The 16,409-nt window shown below is 47.4% G+C and overlaps 1 protein-coding gene across 1 annotated transcript in view; it reads left to right on the forward strand.

Moving 5' to 3' along the window:
• CAPN13 (calpain 13) overlaps nt 1–16,409 on the forward strand; it is a 60,520-nt gene that overhangs the window by 19,770 nt on the left and 24,341 nt on the right. The window contains exons 6-10 of the mRNA XM_039913183.1: nt 1,623–1,697; nt 6,297–6,382; nt 11,743–11,817; nt 13,236–13,405; nt 14,296–14,438. Coding sequence (XP_039769117.1) covers nt 1,623–1,697; nt 6,297–6,382; nt 11,743–11,817; nt 13,236–13,405; nt 14,296–14,438 — 549 coding nt within the window. The remainder of the gene's footprint in view (nt 1–1,622; nt 1,698–6,296; nt 6,383–11,742; nt 11,818–13,235; nt 13,406–14,295; nt 14,439–16,409) is intronic.

Below are 16,409 nucleotides of genomic sequence, written 5' to 3' on the forward strand. Positions count from 1 at the left end.
ATAGCCAACCCCATTCCCTCACCCTCTAATAATAATGTTGGTATCTGTGAAGCGCTTACTATGTGCGGAGCACCGTTCTGAGCGCTGGGGCAGATGCAGGGTAATCGATTTGTCCCACGTGAGGCTCACGGATAATCCCCGTTTTACAGATGAGAGTCACATCTAACTAACTCCCTCTACACTGTAAGCTCGTCGAGTGCAGAGTTGTTCTATTGTACCCTCCCAAGTGCTGAGTACACTGATCTGTGCGTAGTAAACGCTCAATAGATACCGTTGATTGATTGACCCAGCTGCAGTAACAGTAGCCGGATCCGACGGATGTGGCCAGAACTTTAGAGGCTCCTGAGAATCAGAGCGCGCCGGGAAGCAGATGTGCCAGATTAGAGCTTTGCTTTGGAAATTCTATCCTGCGGCGCGCCCAGCCAAGGATTGGCAGGACAGGTGATCCTGGCCTCACTTGTTAAGTGGAAAGCACTGACTTAGCAGGGTCCCTCTCCCACCCACCACCACCAGCTGACCTTGGGCCGGCCAATTGGAGCCTGGATGAGAGTTCCTGGGCAAACTGAGACGCCCTAACCCACTGAGGGTTAACCCGTCACAGAGTTAGGCGCCCAGCTGTCGAGCTCTGTTACCGGCATTTCCTTCTCAGGCTAAGATGCGGGCTAAGCTCAGGGGGTGCTTCAGCTCTGCACCTAAGCTCTTCATTTCAGGTATTTGTTACGTGCTTCCTACAGGACAAACACTGTTCTAAGTGCTGGCCTAGATGTAAATTATTCAGCTCGGACCCAGTCCCTGTCCCACATGAGGCTCGCAGTCTAAATAGGAAGGGTGACAGGTATTGAATCACCAGCTGGCAGTTGAAGAGACTGAGGCCCGGGGCAGTGACGTGACTTGTCCAAGGTCACACGGCAGGCAAGTGGCAGAGCCGGCATTGAAATGCAGATCCTCTGGCTCCAAGGCGTGTGTTTTAGCCACTAGGTCATGCTGCTTCTGGGCCAAGGTGGAGTGGCTTATTTCATTCAATTACGAGCATTTACTGAATGGCTACTGTGTGCAGAGCACTGTAGTAAGCCCTTGGGAGCATACCGGAAGCAGCCCGGCACAGTGGAAAGAGCACGGGCTGGGGAGTCAGAGGATGCCCAGCTCTGCCACTTGTCGGCTGTGTGACTGTGGGCAAGTCACTTCACTTCTCGGGGCCTCGGTTCCCTCATCTGGAAAATGGGGATGAAGACCGTGAGCCCCACGTGGGACAACCTGATTCCCCTGTGTCTACCCCAGCGCTTAGAACAGTGCTCGGCACATAGTAAGCGCTTAACGAATACCAACATTATTAATCACCCCTCTGCCACTTGTCTTCTGTTTGACCCTGGGCAAGCCACTTAACTTCTCTGTGCCTGTTACCTCTTCTGTGAAATGGGGGTTAAGACTGTGAGTTCCACGTGGGACAACCTGATGGCCTTGTATCTACCCCAGTGCTTGGAACATAGTAAGTGCTTAACAAATACCATAATTATTATTATACAATAGAAGGAAAATGTTTTTTTCTCCCAGTATCACCCCCCCCCCCCCCGCTCAAACCATTCCTAGAGGTAATGTGTTTTCCTCTTCTCTCTGTTCTCAAGCTCACCGGGATGAACACACAGTTGGCAAACGGACTAGTGAGTGGCCACGCCTACACGGTGACTGGAGCTAAAAGGGTAAGGGAGAGACCCTCCTCTCTTTTTCGTTCCCACGGGAGCATTCTTGTTCACTCTAGAGCCCACGAAGTCAGTCCCGAGTACCAACTCTTTGCAGCGTTGAATCTCCTTGGCTAGTGGCAGGGTTGGGAGGAGAGGAGTCTTTTCTTCTGGTCTCAGGATGCTTAAGGGAGGGAGAAGGTTGAAGAGAGGAAAGGTCACTGTGTCCATCTGTTGGCCCAGTTTTTCAGACTGTTCCTTGCTCACCCAACCTCTGGCCAGGAGTTGATGATCGTTCCTAATGATAATTGCTACTATTACGGTCCTTAAGTACTTACTATGTGCCAAGCACTGTTCTAAACACTGGGGTAGATATAAGTTGATCCGGTCGGACCCAGTCCCTGCCCTGCGTCTTAATCCCCATTTAACTGGCGAAGTAAATGAGGCCCAGAGAACTTTAGGAATTTGCCCAAAGTCACACGGCAGACATGGAGGGGAGTCAGCGTTAGAACCCGGGACCTTCTGACTTCCAGACCCGTGCTCTATCCGCTGGCCTAGATGTAAATTATTCAGATCGGACCCAGTCCCCGTCCCACATGAGGCTCACAGTCTAAATAGGAGGGATGACAGGTGGCAGTTGAAGAAACTGAGGCCCGGGGAAGTGAAGTGACTTGTCCGAGGTCACACAGCAGGCAAGTGGCAGAGCCGGCATTAAAATCCAGATCCTCTGGCTCGCTGCTTCTAATAGGTGAGGAGCAGAGGGGTAATGCCCCGGTGATGTACTGAGGAACTGTGCCCTCCCTGAATCACCTGCCCTCTCCAGTGTTCCTTCCTTCTTAGCTGGGGAGCCCTGGCAGTAGCGAGAGCACTGTGGGGAAAGGGCTGTTGTGATTGGGGAATGCCGTGGGTGGGGTGGGCCTCCGTGATGGGGACTCCTCTGGACTCCTGGTTTTGGTTGCCCAGTGCTCAGTCCAGCTGTGTCTGTGGGTCATGCGGGGGGAAAGAGATACTTTCACTCAATAGTATTTATTGAGAGCTTAAGAGCCTGGGCTTTGGAGTCAGAGGTCATGGGTTCGAATCCCGGCTCTGCCACCTGTCAGCTGTGTGACTGTGGGCGAGTCACTTCACTTCTCTGGGCCTCAGTTCCCTCATCTGGAAAATGGGGATGAAGACTGGGAGCCCCACGTGGGACAACCTGATTCCCCTGTGTCTACCCCAGCGCTTAGAACAGTGCTCGGCGCACAGCAAGCGCTTAACAAATACCAGCATTATTATTACTATGTGCAGAGCACTGTACTAAGCGCTTGGAATGTACAATTCGGCCATTGACAGGCGCACAGTCTAACTGAGGGAGACTGACAGAGAAAAACAATAGCAATAAATAGATACTGGCATGAATTGGGCATGATGGGAGGGCGTATGGGTGAACGTGGTGTGTGGTGCCTATTGTGAGCCCTTGTTGGGCAGGGATTGTCTCTATCTGTTGCCGATTTGTACATTCCAAGCGCTTAGTACAGGCTCCGCACATAGTAAGCGCTCAAACGCTATTGAATGAATGCTCTGCACACAGTAAGAGCTCAATAAATGCGATTGAATGAATGAATGAATTGTGCATTTGTGTATTGGAATGAGTTGGGGTGATCCTCAACCTGACGATCTTGTATCTAGCCCAGCACTTACTACAGTACCTGGAACATAGTAAGCTCTTAAAAAAAAAATACCATTAAAGAAAGGAAAAGAAATACGGGCAGGAATGAGTTGGGGGGGGGGGGGGGTTCTGGAGGTCCACAGATGTGAGATCCTTGTGTGGGGAAAAATGCGTAGAGACCAGGAGCATTGCTTTCTTGGAATCCCGACCCTGTCCAGGGACTGGAAGGTGCCTCTCTTGGCAGGTCTTTGGTCTTAGTCAAATAGAAAGTCATTTAGCGGTTATAAACTCAGAGATTACAAAAGACTGAGATAAAGCTCTCCCTAAAAGGCCTGGTTGTTTGTCTCTTTCCAATTGGGTACATCCTTGTCCTGCTTGGGGCCTGTTGACTTTCTCACCATTTGGCAGGGTGTGTTATCTTTTCCGACATTGTCCCTCCCACTAGATGACTCTTCTTATCATGCAAGGACATTAAACAAACTATGGACTTGGAACCAGTCCCTGAGGAGTCAGAACAGCAAAAATCTGGGCTCCGTGCCCTGCCTCTTCCTCAGTGTCTTGAGTAGCATGGCCTAGTGAAATGAGCCGGTCTTGGGAGTCAGAGGACCTGGGTTCTAAATCTGCTCCACCATTTGTCCGCTTGATGAGTTTGGGCAAGCCACTTCACTTCTCTATGTCTCAGGAAATCGGGTGGCCAGAGGACATCGTGCTGTTCTGCGGTGATTAAACAGGGTAAATTTGATATAACAACATATAACTGGATCTGCATATGTTTCAAACCGGCCCCTAGTCGGTAAGCTCCTTGTGGTCAGGGAAACGTGTCTAGTAACTCCGCTTATTCCATTCTCCCGGGCGCTTAGTACAGAGCTCTGCACACGGTAATACCATTGATTGATTTTGTAAGTTGGCTCCTGTTCCTGCCCGCATTTCTTTTCCTTTCTTTAATGGTATTCTTTTTAAGAGCTTACCATGTTCCAGGTACTGTAGTAAGTGCTGGGCTAGATACAAGATCATCAGGTTGGACACAGTCCCTGCCCTCCGTGGGGCTCACAGTCTTAATTCCCATTTTACAGATGAGGTAACTGAGTCACGGAGAAGCAACGTGACTTGCCTAAGGTCGTTTCCCCCGTGCGCTCAGCTCTCTGTTAAGTACCTTCTATCTGCTGCTCCGCACTGTCCCAGCACATGCTGGGCCTTAATTCTCCTTCGGACTACACATCACCAGTGGTGCTCTAAATGTGGGCCCTGAAGGATTTAGGAGGTTAAAAAAAAAAGACACCCCAATTAATCATCCCCATTTCTCTCCTTAATGTTTCCGAACGTAGCTATTTCCGCGTGTTGCCGGTGCACGACTCCACTGGCTCACCCCTTGCTGGCTTGGAGAGGAAATATACCTCCCTAAATTCCCAATCCGAAAGCAGCAGTTGGCTCCAGCAAGAATCTGATACTTGCATTCACTCCTTTCCTAGAGACTCTTAAGGAATGTCGCCGGGATTGATGAACGGAGCATCAATCAGTTATATTTATTGAGTGGCTACTGTGTTCAGGGCACCGAACTAAGCACTCGGAGAGAGTAAACTGTAAGGTCGCACTGCCCAGGGAACGCGTCTACCAACTCTGATGATGTTGGCATCTGTTAAGCGCTTACTATGTGCAGAGCACTGTTCTAAGCGCTGGGGTAGATACAGGGTAGTCAGGTTGTCCCACGTGGGGCTCACAGTCTTAATCCCCATTTTACAGATGAGGTAACTGAGGCACGGAGAAGTTAAGTGACTTGCCCACAGTCACACAGCTGGCGAGTGGCAAAGCCGGGATAACTCTGCTATGTCTTTCCCTCCCAAGCACTTAGTAGAGTGCTCGGCACACAGTGGGGGCTCAATAAATAATAATAATGATAATGTTGGTATTTGTTAAGCGCTTACTATGTGCAGAGCACTGTTCTAAGCGTTGGGGTAGATACAGGGGAATCAGGTCGTCCCACGTGAGGCTCACGGCTAATCCCCACTTTACAGATGAGGTAACTGAGGCCCAGAGAAGCCAAGTGACTCGCCCACCGTCACCCAGCTGACAAGTGGCAGAGCCGGGAGTCGAACCCATGACCTCTGACACAACTGACTGATTGATAGACTATAACAGAGTTGGTAGACGCAGTCCCTGCCCACAGTGCGCTCAGAGTCTCATAGGGAGCTTAAGGAAAAATGTACAAAACCAAGAGGTCAGGTTTCAGTGGGGATTAGAGGTAGGATTCTTGACTCCTGGCCTTTCTAGATCGGGTCCTTGAGTCCTTAGAAGAGAGAGGTCTTGCTGACTGCTCAGAAGAGCGGATTGGCTGGACCCCATCTTCAAAGGAAGCAAAGACTCTGTCAGATTTGTTGAGAGGGGGCTGTGGTTTCATCCATCAACCGTATTTATTAAATGCACCCCGTACGCGGAGCTCTGTACTAAGTGCTTGAGAGAGTAGGATATGACAGATCTGTAGCTTGCTGTGGACAGGGAATGTTACGTTATATTGACCTCAGCTCTCCACATAGGAAGCAGTCAATAAATGCGATTACCTGACCGAGCTGGTAGACACGTTCCCTTCCCATACTGAGCGTAGAGATCTTCCTCCAGAATGTATCGTCTTGGACTCGTGCTATTAAATTTCCGCTCCCGCAGGCCCCATAATTGCCGTTGCTCCGAATTATCAAGTGGGTGACGGCCCCGGGACGGTGCTTTATTGCTTGGGCTAAGCAGATTACAGGGGCAATTTTTTTATTACCCCTCATTCCACCATGAGGAGCAAAGGCAATGTTGATTTTTTTTTCTCTTTTTTTTTTTTTGTCTCTTCTGGCTGCAACCAAAAGGGGTCAAGAAGTTACATTAGTCCTTGAAGTCAGAAAGCGGACACATTTTCATGCGTGCGCAACCCGTTTTTCTCCGGATCCTTCCTGTGGAACAGTGACAGCCTCTTTTCCATTCTTCTCAAACAGATTCAATATGGGAACGGCTGGGAAGCAATCATCCGTGTGTGGAACCCCTGGGGCTCTTGCGAGTGGAAAGGACGCTGGAGCGACGGGTAGGGCACTTGTGAACCTCTCCCCCGACCAAACCTGGGAGACCTTGAGAATCTTAATGTCCATCCCGCCCTCCCATCTCATCTCCATCCCCATTCTCTCCTTTTTGCCCCCTTCTTTCCCCACCCCCTCTAACTTCTCTCCTTTTTGTGGTGGGCAGGGAAGGTGTTTGTTTATTGCTAGAAATTGTGGCCACAGATGCCGCAATTATTACTACTATCAGGCAGTAGATCCTTGTGGAAATATAAATGGAGGATTCAACCCAGTCAGAGAGGATTTTTATATTCCCCAGCTATAGTGATAATAAGAATGATATTTGTTAATTGCTTACATTTCATCTGATAGGACACAGATTATTCCCTATTCCACATGGAGTGTGCCGTCTAAAGGATGATAATAATGGGGGTATTGAAGTGCTTTCTGTGTGTCAAGTGCTGTACTCAGCGCTGCGGTAGATACAAGAGGGAGATACAACAGGTATTTTAAGCCCCATTTACAGGTGAAGAAACTGAGGCACAGAGAAGGTGACTTGCCCAGGTCATAAGGACCATGTTTTTAATGGTGTTTGATAAGCGCTTACTATGTGCCAGGCACTGAGCGTGGCTCAATGGAAAGAGCACGGGCTGGGGAGTCAGAGGTCATGGGTTCAAATCCCGGCTCTTTCGCTTGTCAGCTGTGTGACTTTGGGCAAGTCACTTCACTTCTCTGTGCCTCAGTTACCTCATCTGTAAAAACGGGCATTAAGACTGTGAGCCCCACGTGGGACAACCTGATCAATTTGTATCCCCCCCAGCGCTTAGAACAGCGCTTTGCACATAGTAAGCGCTTGACAAATGCCATCATTATTATTATTATTATACAAGCAAATCAGGTTTGACATGGTGAAAAATCTCACACTGTGTTCACTTAATCTCGATTCCACAGATGAGGTAACTGAGGAACAGAGAAGTGAAGTGACTTGCCCATGGGCTCACAGCAGACAAGTGGCAGAGCTGGAATTAGAACCCAGGTTCTTCTGACTCCCCGACCCGTGCTGTAGCCACTAGTCCATGCGGCTTCTGCACTTCATTCGGTGCACTGTAGTAGAAGTTAGGGATGTACATAAAAAACAGTGTAACGTATTATATCCCTGCCCACAAGGAGCTTAACGGGGAAAGATCATCGTCAACATATCTACAACAGGAATGTCATAAATAAAGAAAAAAGACAGAAGGAGGGTAGAAATGAATTCCTAAGTGCTATAGTTGGGTGAATGAGATGACAGAGCACAGCACACTGGGAAATTAATTGGGAAAGCTTGTTGGGGGAGATGGGATTTGAGGAGGGATTTGAATGAGGGGAGAGCTACGGTCTGTCTGAGATGGGGAGGGAGTTCCGAGCCGGTGGAAGGAGTTCCGAGCCGGAGGAACGGCTTGATCAAGGGGCAGAGGCGGGAGAGTTGAGAGAGAAGTACGTCCGGAAGGTCGGCTTGGGAAAACAGTGGGATGGGGAATAGCAGGAGAAGAGAGCAGCTGAGTAACAATGGGGCCAGATGGTGGAGAGCCTTGTAGCCGATTATAAGCAGTCTCTGTTGAACCCTTCTCAAACCTCTTCGAATCTCCCCCTTACATCCCTAACTTTTTCTTTATTGACCCACCACGAACCTCTCATTCGCTAACTTAATCAGACCCCTTTGGATCTATTAATATTTTGGGCCCGTTCAACTTCCCATTGTAGAAAATTCCATCTGTTTACCACCCGCTGAGCCAAGTCGCATTTTCTTTTATAGACTGTGAGCCTTCCATTTCCAAGTTTTAATGAGTTCCCTGTTTGCCCCGGTATTGAGGGATTTAGTAAACAAAAATTCCTTACTCAACCAGGTTTCGCCCTTGATGATTTTTTTTTTTAGAACTTCAACCACGACTTCTCCCAGAAATATTGTTTTTCGAAGGCAAATGAAAACTTCAACTCTCTGTGGAAGGATTGGGCCTTCTCGGTTTCCATTATAAGGCAGTCTGGCAAACAGCAAGGAGAGCCGAGGAAGCGACTGAGGGAAAAAGCGTTAACGTCTCTCCCTCCCTCCAGTCGGTGTGGACTGGTAGTATCACATTCCCCTGACGGCTGACAATAGCAATTAGTGCCAACTGAACCGGTAATGCAGGAAAATGTTGAGCAGGTGAAAAATTAAATCAAAAGGAAATGAAAAGATTTCTAATGAACAGACAAGTGTGACTCAACAAGCAGTGAAAATCAATGAGATGAAAATGATCTAGGAAGTAAAAGTGGACCAACTTGCAAAGCACCTCCCTCTCGGGTTCACACCCACCTCTGTCAAATGGGTCTCTCTCCGGCCTCTCTCTACAAACAGTCAGCTGTTGCTTCGTTGGTTTTCGGCCACAGGCCGACTGTTTTTGCTGCATCAGGGCTGATTGATCGGTATTCACCTCATTTATCGTAACTGCTTCAGAGGCAAGAAGGTGATGTTGTTGGATTGTTTTCTGATATGTTGATATCTCCAATCTCACCGATCGATTTATTCACGCTGCGGCTGGCAGGATCCCGGGGCCGTGTCGGCCCAAGGTATGCGCTGTGACAGGCTGGAGCGGGCGATTGGGAGATTTTGCGCACTCAGCAATAAGAATCTTAGATGGGATGTTATTTTCTTGGTGAAAGACTCTACCCGGTGTGCGTGGATACCGATTCCAGACTTTCTTTTGTATAAGCAAGAAATCCAGCACTTCAGGAAGGAAAATAGGTTTCAGTCCCCATTCTATACCAGATTTTCTAGGTCAGCCTGCACCGTGTCACAAGCCCTGCTGCTGGAAGGGACACCCTCTTCCCTCCCACCTAGGGCCTCTGTAGTAGGAGGACTATAGATTGTAAATTCCCTGTGGGCAGGGAATGCGTCTAACAACTCTGTATCCTACCCTCTCAAGTACTTAGTACAGTGCTCTGCTCTCAGTTAGTGCTCCATAAATCCCACAGAATGATTAATTGTAGTAACGGTGTTTGTCGAACAAATACAGGGGACGATCCGCTGTAAAAAGCACGTGGGAAAATACATTACTCTTCCCCAGTCCTTCAGGGGAAGATTGGGCTGATGCAACCTTGAATCAATCCATTAATCAGTAGTACTTATTGAGTCCCTACTCTGCACACTGTACTGAGCCCTTGGGAGACTACACTAGGGGAGGTGTCTGGTCCCATCTGCATCCCAAGTTTGTACAATGGGGAGCATCCTTTCTTAGAGAATCAGGTGGTGGTGGATTTGATTCTCTCCTCTGAGCCACAACACTCAAGTCTCCCAGGCACGGAGGGGAAAAGGAGCCTGTTCCCATTGGTTGAGATTTATAGCTATTTGGTGGGGAAATGTACCCCGACATCCAGACTCCCACCCTAGCCCTTATCTCTTTGGATGCTATGGACTTCGACTACAGCCAAGATCAGAAAATAATAACAATAATGATAATTATGATATTTAAGCGCTTACTATGTGCCAGGCATTGTGGAACCCATCCATCCTTCCCAGCCCCATCACGAACTTCCCCGACCACTGCGGGGTTTGTATGTAAGAGACCGGAATTCCTTCCTCCTCCCCCGCTCATGGGAATGGGGCTGGAGGGAGGGAGGAAAGCCACGGTGGGAGCAGGTATATCTCAAAAGATCGTCTGCTTCGGCGGCTCTGTGAATGGGTTAATGGAAAGAGTCAGTCAATCGTATTTACTGGGTGCTTTCCATGTGCATAGCTCTGTACTAAGCACTGGGGAGAGTAACAGACACATTCCCTGCCCACAACGAGCTTACAGTCTAGAGGAGCGTGGGCCTGGAAGTCAGAGGACCTGGGTTCTAATCCCGGCTCTGCCACACACCTACTATGTGACCTCGGGCAAATCGCTTAACTTCCTCTGTTCCCTCATCTGCCAAATGGGGGTTCAATATCTGTTCTCCCTCCTATTTATACTGTAAGCTCATTACGGACAGGGAACATTCATGCAATCAATAGTATTGAGCGCTTACTATGCGCAGAGCACTGAACTAAGCACTTGGAATGTGCAATTCGGCAACAGATATCTGTATTGTATTGCTGTTTTGTACTCAAGTGCTCTGCCTATAGTAAGTGCTGAGCAAGTAACATTGATTAGACTGGGAACCCCATGTTAGACCTGATTATCTTGTATCTATTCCACTGTTTAGTGCAGTGCTTGGCATATAGTAAGTGCTTAACAAATACTATTATTATTATTACTACATATATCCCCTCTCCGGTGCAACTAATGAGGTTTGTCTGGATTTTAATAGGATGGGGAGAAGCTGCCGACAGCAATGAGAGACTTTCAAAAGCTGTAATAACTGGCTGTTGAGATGGCAAGTCACCTTATTTGTGGAGCAGAGAGTGCCGGGTTCTCTAATCTCAGCCGTAATTGAAATTTCAGGCACACATCCCCCCACACACACTTAAAGGTAAACTTGCATGAATCAATACGTTATTGATTCATATCCCATTTATTTTCCCTTATCCACTGCAAAAAAAAAAAAATGCAATTACCACTTAATTATAAAATTGCCATTTCAGAACAACACATCAGACTGGCTCAAGGGTTGATGGGAACGACCTATACGGGCTAGAAACTTGTAGTTGGGCCTAGGCTGCACCAGTCCCTTGCCTAAATCCAAGCGGGGAGTCAGGGCCTCCAGGGAACGGGCCGAGAAAGAAGCGGGAAGAGGCAGAAGTGGTAAAGGACTGAGTGGATGGAAGGGAAGAGGGAGTAAGGAAAGGGAGAAGGAGAAATGGGAAGACTCGGGAGGGGCAAAAGAGAGAAAGGAAGAGGAGCAAAGGGCAAAAAGGCAAACAGAAAGGGCAGTAGAAAGAGGGAATTTCACCCACCACTGCTGTCTCCTCCACTCCTCCTCCATCCTCTGCTGCAACAGGGAAGCAGTGTAGCCTAGTGGATGGAGCACAGATCTGGAAGCAGAACTGTGTGAACATGGGCAAGTCACTTCACTTCTCTATACCTCGGTTTCCTCAACTGTAAAATGGGGATTCAGTCCTACTATCTCCTGCTTAGACTGTGAGCCCCATGTGGGACAAGGGACTGTATTAATGTGATAAAACTCGTACCTACTCCGGTGCTTGGCACGTAGTAAGAGCTTAACAAATACCACAAAAAAAGTTCTCCAATTACCTCATCTGTAAAATGGAGATTAAGACTGCGAGCCCCATTTGGGACATGGACTGTGTCCAACCTGATTACGGTGTATCTCCCCGTTGCTTAGTACAATACCCACAGCCCTCTAGCCAGACTCCTGGGATGGACAGTGATGGAGGAAAAAATGAAAGCTTTTGGGACGATTATCTGACCTTCTCTTCCTTTTCTTCTCACAGATCTGAGGAGTGGAGGAAGTGCCAAGACCCAAGAAAGAATAAGCTTTATGAGAACAAGGAAGATGGGGAGTTTTGGTAACCTTCTTGCCATCTATGTCTGTTTCCTTTCTTCTATCATGTTTAGGACAGTAAGTTCTATTAGATGTTCCCTCTGCTTCTCCGAGGGCTGGGATAAGCTTTCCTACCTGTGCCTTCCATATCATCAAACGTGTTAGGTGGGAAGCTATTTATGTCTCTTAGGTGCTTTGCTGTTCTTTTGGAAGCATAATTAGAAGTATCTTCATCATCATGAATAATATTTCGGAGTGTGAATGAATCAAGGGTTCTATTGCATTCTTAAGAAATAAGATGGGCAAATACATTCTTTCGTAGTGTTGCTTTGGCTGTGGAAGAGTGTGTGTGTGTGTGTGTGTGAGAGAGAGAGAGAGAGAGAGAGAAAATGAATTCATTCATTCACTTGTATTTATTGAGCACTTAGTGTGTGCAGAGCACTGTACTAAGTGCTTAGAAGAGTAGACGTAATAATAAAAAGACACATTTCCAAGTGCATAGGCAACACAGGAATGGTGGTAAACCAAATGGAAAATGTTGGCATTATTTACGGTGTCCTCTCTTATCAAAATAAAGCTGCATAGTTAGAGCACTAACTTGGGTACAGGACTGCAGTATGTCAAATTCCCAAATGACCCAGCAAAGAGTAACAAGATTCATTGAATGGATGAATATCTTTCCCTGCCTCCCTCAATCAGACTTGGAACAAAGTAATGACTGGAGGGATTGAAGTGCATTTTAATTTGATGTAGAAGGCCAGCAGAGGCCTTTGAGGAGAGGAGTGAGGTGCTCATGTTTGAGGCAAGAAAGATGATTTTAATAACGGTATTTGGGTTTGATAGGTGAGAATGATTGGTGGCAAGAATACATGTATGAGAAGAGCCGGGATGTTGCAGAAGAAATGAATTGGAAAGGACGTATGATTTTTTATTAAGCATTTACTGAGGCATAAAGTAAATGCTGTATAGAACACAGCTTTAGATCCTGTGCTTGTCCAGCAATCTAGACAAACGAGACGTAAGCCAGTGGAAGAATACAAAGGCATGCGTCCAAAGAGCTATTAGTCATGACAGAGATAATTTTTTTTATGGTATTTGTTAAGGACTTATTACACGCCAGGCACTGTCCTCGGCGCTGGGGTAGTAACAAGTTAATTAGGTTGGACACAGTCCCTGTTCCCCACAGGGGTCACAGTCTTAATGCTCATTTTTCAGATGAAAATAAATGAGGCACAGAGAAGTGAAGTGACTTGCCCAAGGTCGACAGCAGACAAGTGACAGAGCCGGGATTAGACCCCAGGCCCTTCTGACTCCCTGGCCCACGCTGTATCCAGTAAGCCATGCTGCTTCTCAAAAATGCAACGAGGCTTCCAGTCAGGGTTCATCTTCCTGTGAGCTTGTCCCAAAGGATAGTCATTTATCCTAGTCCCTTAATTGCGACAGGATATCATATCAAGATTTCCGGGAGCACTTTTCCACACTGTACATCTGCAATGAAACTCCAATTCCCCTGAACTCTGAAGACACTCCCGGTGGGAAATGGAACCTAACCAAGTACGAGAACCAACGGATTCAAGGCAACCCCATCATGGGTGGAAGGTCCTCTGGCCATGGTAACTAGTCCGTTGAAAATAACGGCGCTCTAATGCTTAAGAGGCCCCTTTGAGGTCTATTCCCAGCAACACACTCATCCTCTGCCTGGACCCAGATCGATCAATCCATCAGGGGTATTTATTGAGCACTTACTATTTGCAGAGCACTGTACTAAGCGCTTGAGGGAATACAGCAGAGTTACTAGACACATTCCCTACCCACAAGGAGCTTATGGTCTAGAAGGGAAAGCAGACATTAAACTGAATTATGTATGTAAGTGCTGCAAGGCTTAGGGTGGGGTGAATGTTAATGCTTTAAGGGTACAGTTCATTCAGTTGTATTTATTGAGCGCTTATTGTGTGCAAAGCACTGTACTAAGTGCTCGAAAGAGTAGAACATAATAATAAGCAGACACATTCCAAGTGCATGGGCGACACAGGAAGGGCGGTAAATCAAATGGAAAATGTTGGTATTATTTATGATGTTCTCTCGTCAAAATAAAGCTGCATACTTAGAGCAAGAACTGGGGTACAGGACTGCAGTATGTCAAAATCCCAAAACTGGCTCATGTGTCCAGAGCTTTAGAAATGGAGATTTTGCGGTCACTGGTCTGAGTAAATCACGTTTAACTCCGAGGCTCAATTTACTCAGTTGTAACACAGGAATAATAAATGTTAATATTTACCAAAGTGGAATAGTATAAGGTGAACTTGGAAAGGTCTGTGTACTCCGAAGGAGGTTGCTATAGACACAGTGGGTTCATCTGAGGTGGGACGAGCTTGAGGTCATAACTGTGTTATTGCAAATGAGGGGTGTTTCTCACGAACCACAGAATTGTTTCTGGACTATTGATAAAGGCACTGAACTAGGAGGCAGGAGACGATTCCATTGATTGTGTTTTTCCCCTCAGGTGCGTCTAGGAAAAACCCTCTGTATTTTATTTCCGTGACCGAACCAGTGGAAGGAGAAAATGTGGTGGTGACATTCACCATCATGGCCACCAGAAGCAAGTCAGAAGACGTGACTATACCACTTTCTTTTCAGCTCTTCAAGGTACAGTAGTGCTCACTTGCTATAGGGCTGTCATTCATATATTTCCTGTGGGTGGATTCTGAGGAAGAGAACTGAAGCAGACCGAAAGCTTGTCATCTCGTCTGTGAGCTCGTGGTGGACGGGGAATGTGTCAACCAGCTCTGTTGTAAGAATGATGATGGTATTGAAGTGCTTACTAGGTGCCAAGCACTGTTCTAAGCGTGGGGTAGATGCAAGGTAATCTGGTTGTCCCACGTGGGGTCTTAATCCCCATTTTACAGATGAGGTGACGGAGGCACAGAGAAGTAAGTGGCTTACCCAAGGTCACACGGCAAATGGCGGAGTCAGGATCAGAACCCCGTCCTCTGAATCCCAAGCCCGTGTGCTTTCCACTAAGCCACCGTACTCTCCCAAGTGTTTAGTACAGTGCTCTGCACACTGTCAACACTCAATAAATCCCACTGATTGGCTGATTGAAGCAATGAGGCCTAGTAGATAGAGCACTTGCCTGTAGTCTGAGGTGATGATGATTATGGTATTTGCTAAGCGCTATGTGCCAGCCACTGTACTAAGTGCTGAAGGGACTTGGGTTCTAATCCCTGCTCCCACTACATGCCTGCCAAATGACCTGAGGCAACCCACTTACCTTCTTTTGGCCTCAGTTTTCTCAGCTCTTAAATGGGGATTCTTTCCCTGTTCTCCCTCCTGCTTCGGTTTTGAGCCCCACCTGAGACAGAGACCGTGTCCAACCTGATTATAATAATGTCGATATTTGCTAAGCATTTACTCTGTGCAGAGCACTGTTCTAAGCGCTGAAGTAGATACAGGGTAATCAGGTTGTCCCACATGAGGCTTACGGTCTTAATCCCCATTTTCCAGATGAGATCACTGAGACACAGAGAAGTTAAGTGACCTGCCCACAGTCACACAGCTGACAGGTGGCCGGGCCGGGATTCAAACCCGTGACCTCTGACTCCCAAGCCCATGCTCTTTCCATTGAGCCACGCTGATTATCTTGCAACTATTCTAGCGTTTAATATAGTGCTTGGCACATAATAGGTGCTTCACACCCACCACAGTTATGATAATCTTTCTGTAGCTTCATTACTGATATTTCCAATTTCTGAGCTTCAGAACACTTCAGTCAGTCAGGTGTATCTCTTAAGCACTTTTGTGTGCAGAACATTCAGCTAAAGTCTTGGAAGAGCACAATACAATAGAGCTGGTAGACGTGATCCCTGCCCATGAGGGACTTACACCTCATGCTAACATTCCTCGTCCCTGGGTTGAAACGTTCACCTCAGATCTGGCCTGGACTAGTAGAATGATAAAAGGATCGTGTTTCAAAAGGTATCGTAACTTCCCAGAATGTCTTTGAGGTCACTTACCTGCTCTGTGCCTCTCCATTTGGTGAAAAGGAGAATGTGACCCTCGTCTCTTACCTGCTGTGTGGAAATGTTTCCGTTTAAGGGTTTTTTTTATGGTATTTGTTAAGCACTTCTTATATTTCAAGAACTGTTCTAAGCCTGGGGTAATAATAATAATAAGAATGTTGGTATTTGTTAAGCGCTTACTATGTGCCGTGCACTGTTCTAAGCGCTGGGGTAGGTAGACACAGGGGAATCAGGTTGTCCCACGTGGGGCTCACAGTTTTCATCCCCATTTTACAGATGAGGGAACTGAGGCACAGAGAAGTTAAGTAACTTGCCCACAGTCACACAGCTGACAAGTGGCAGAGCCGGGATTCGAACTCGTGACCTCTGACCCCCAAGCCCGGGCTCTTTCCACTGAGCCACGTGGTAGATACAAGTCGATCAGCTCGGACGCAGTCCCCATCCCACACGGAGCTCAGATTCAAGTAGGAGGGAGAACGGGTATTTGAAACCCCATTTCGCAGCTGAGGAAGCTGAGGCGTAGAGAAGTTAAGTGGCTTACCCAAGGTCGCACAGCAGGCAAGTGACAGAGCAGGGAGAAGAACCCAGGTCCTCTGGC

This window comes from Ornithorhynchus anatinus, chromosome 9, assembly GCF_004115215.2.
Source record: "Ornithorhynchus anatinus isolate Pmale09 chromosome 9, mOrnAna1.pri.v4, whole genome shotgun sequence".
Classification (NCBI taxonomy): Eukaryota; Metazoa; Chordata; class Mammalia; order Monotremata; family Ornithorhynchidae; genus Ornithorhynchus; species Ornithorhynchus anatinus.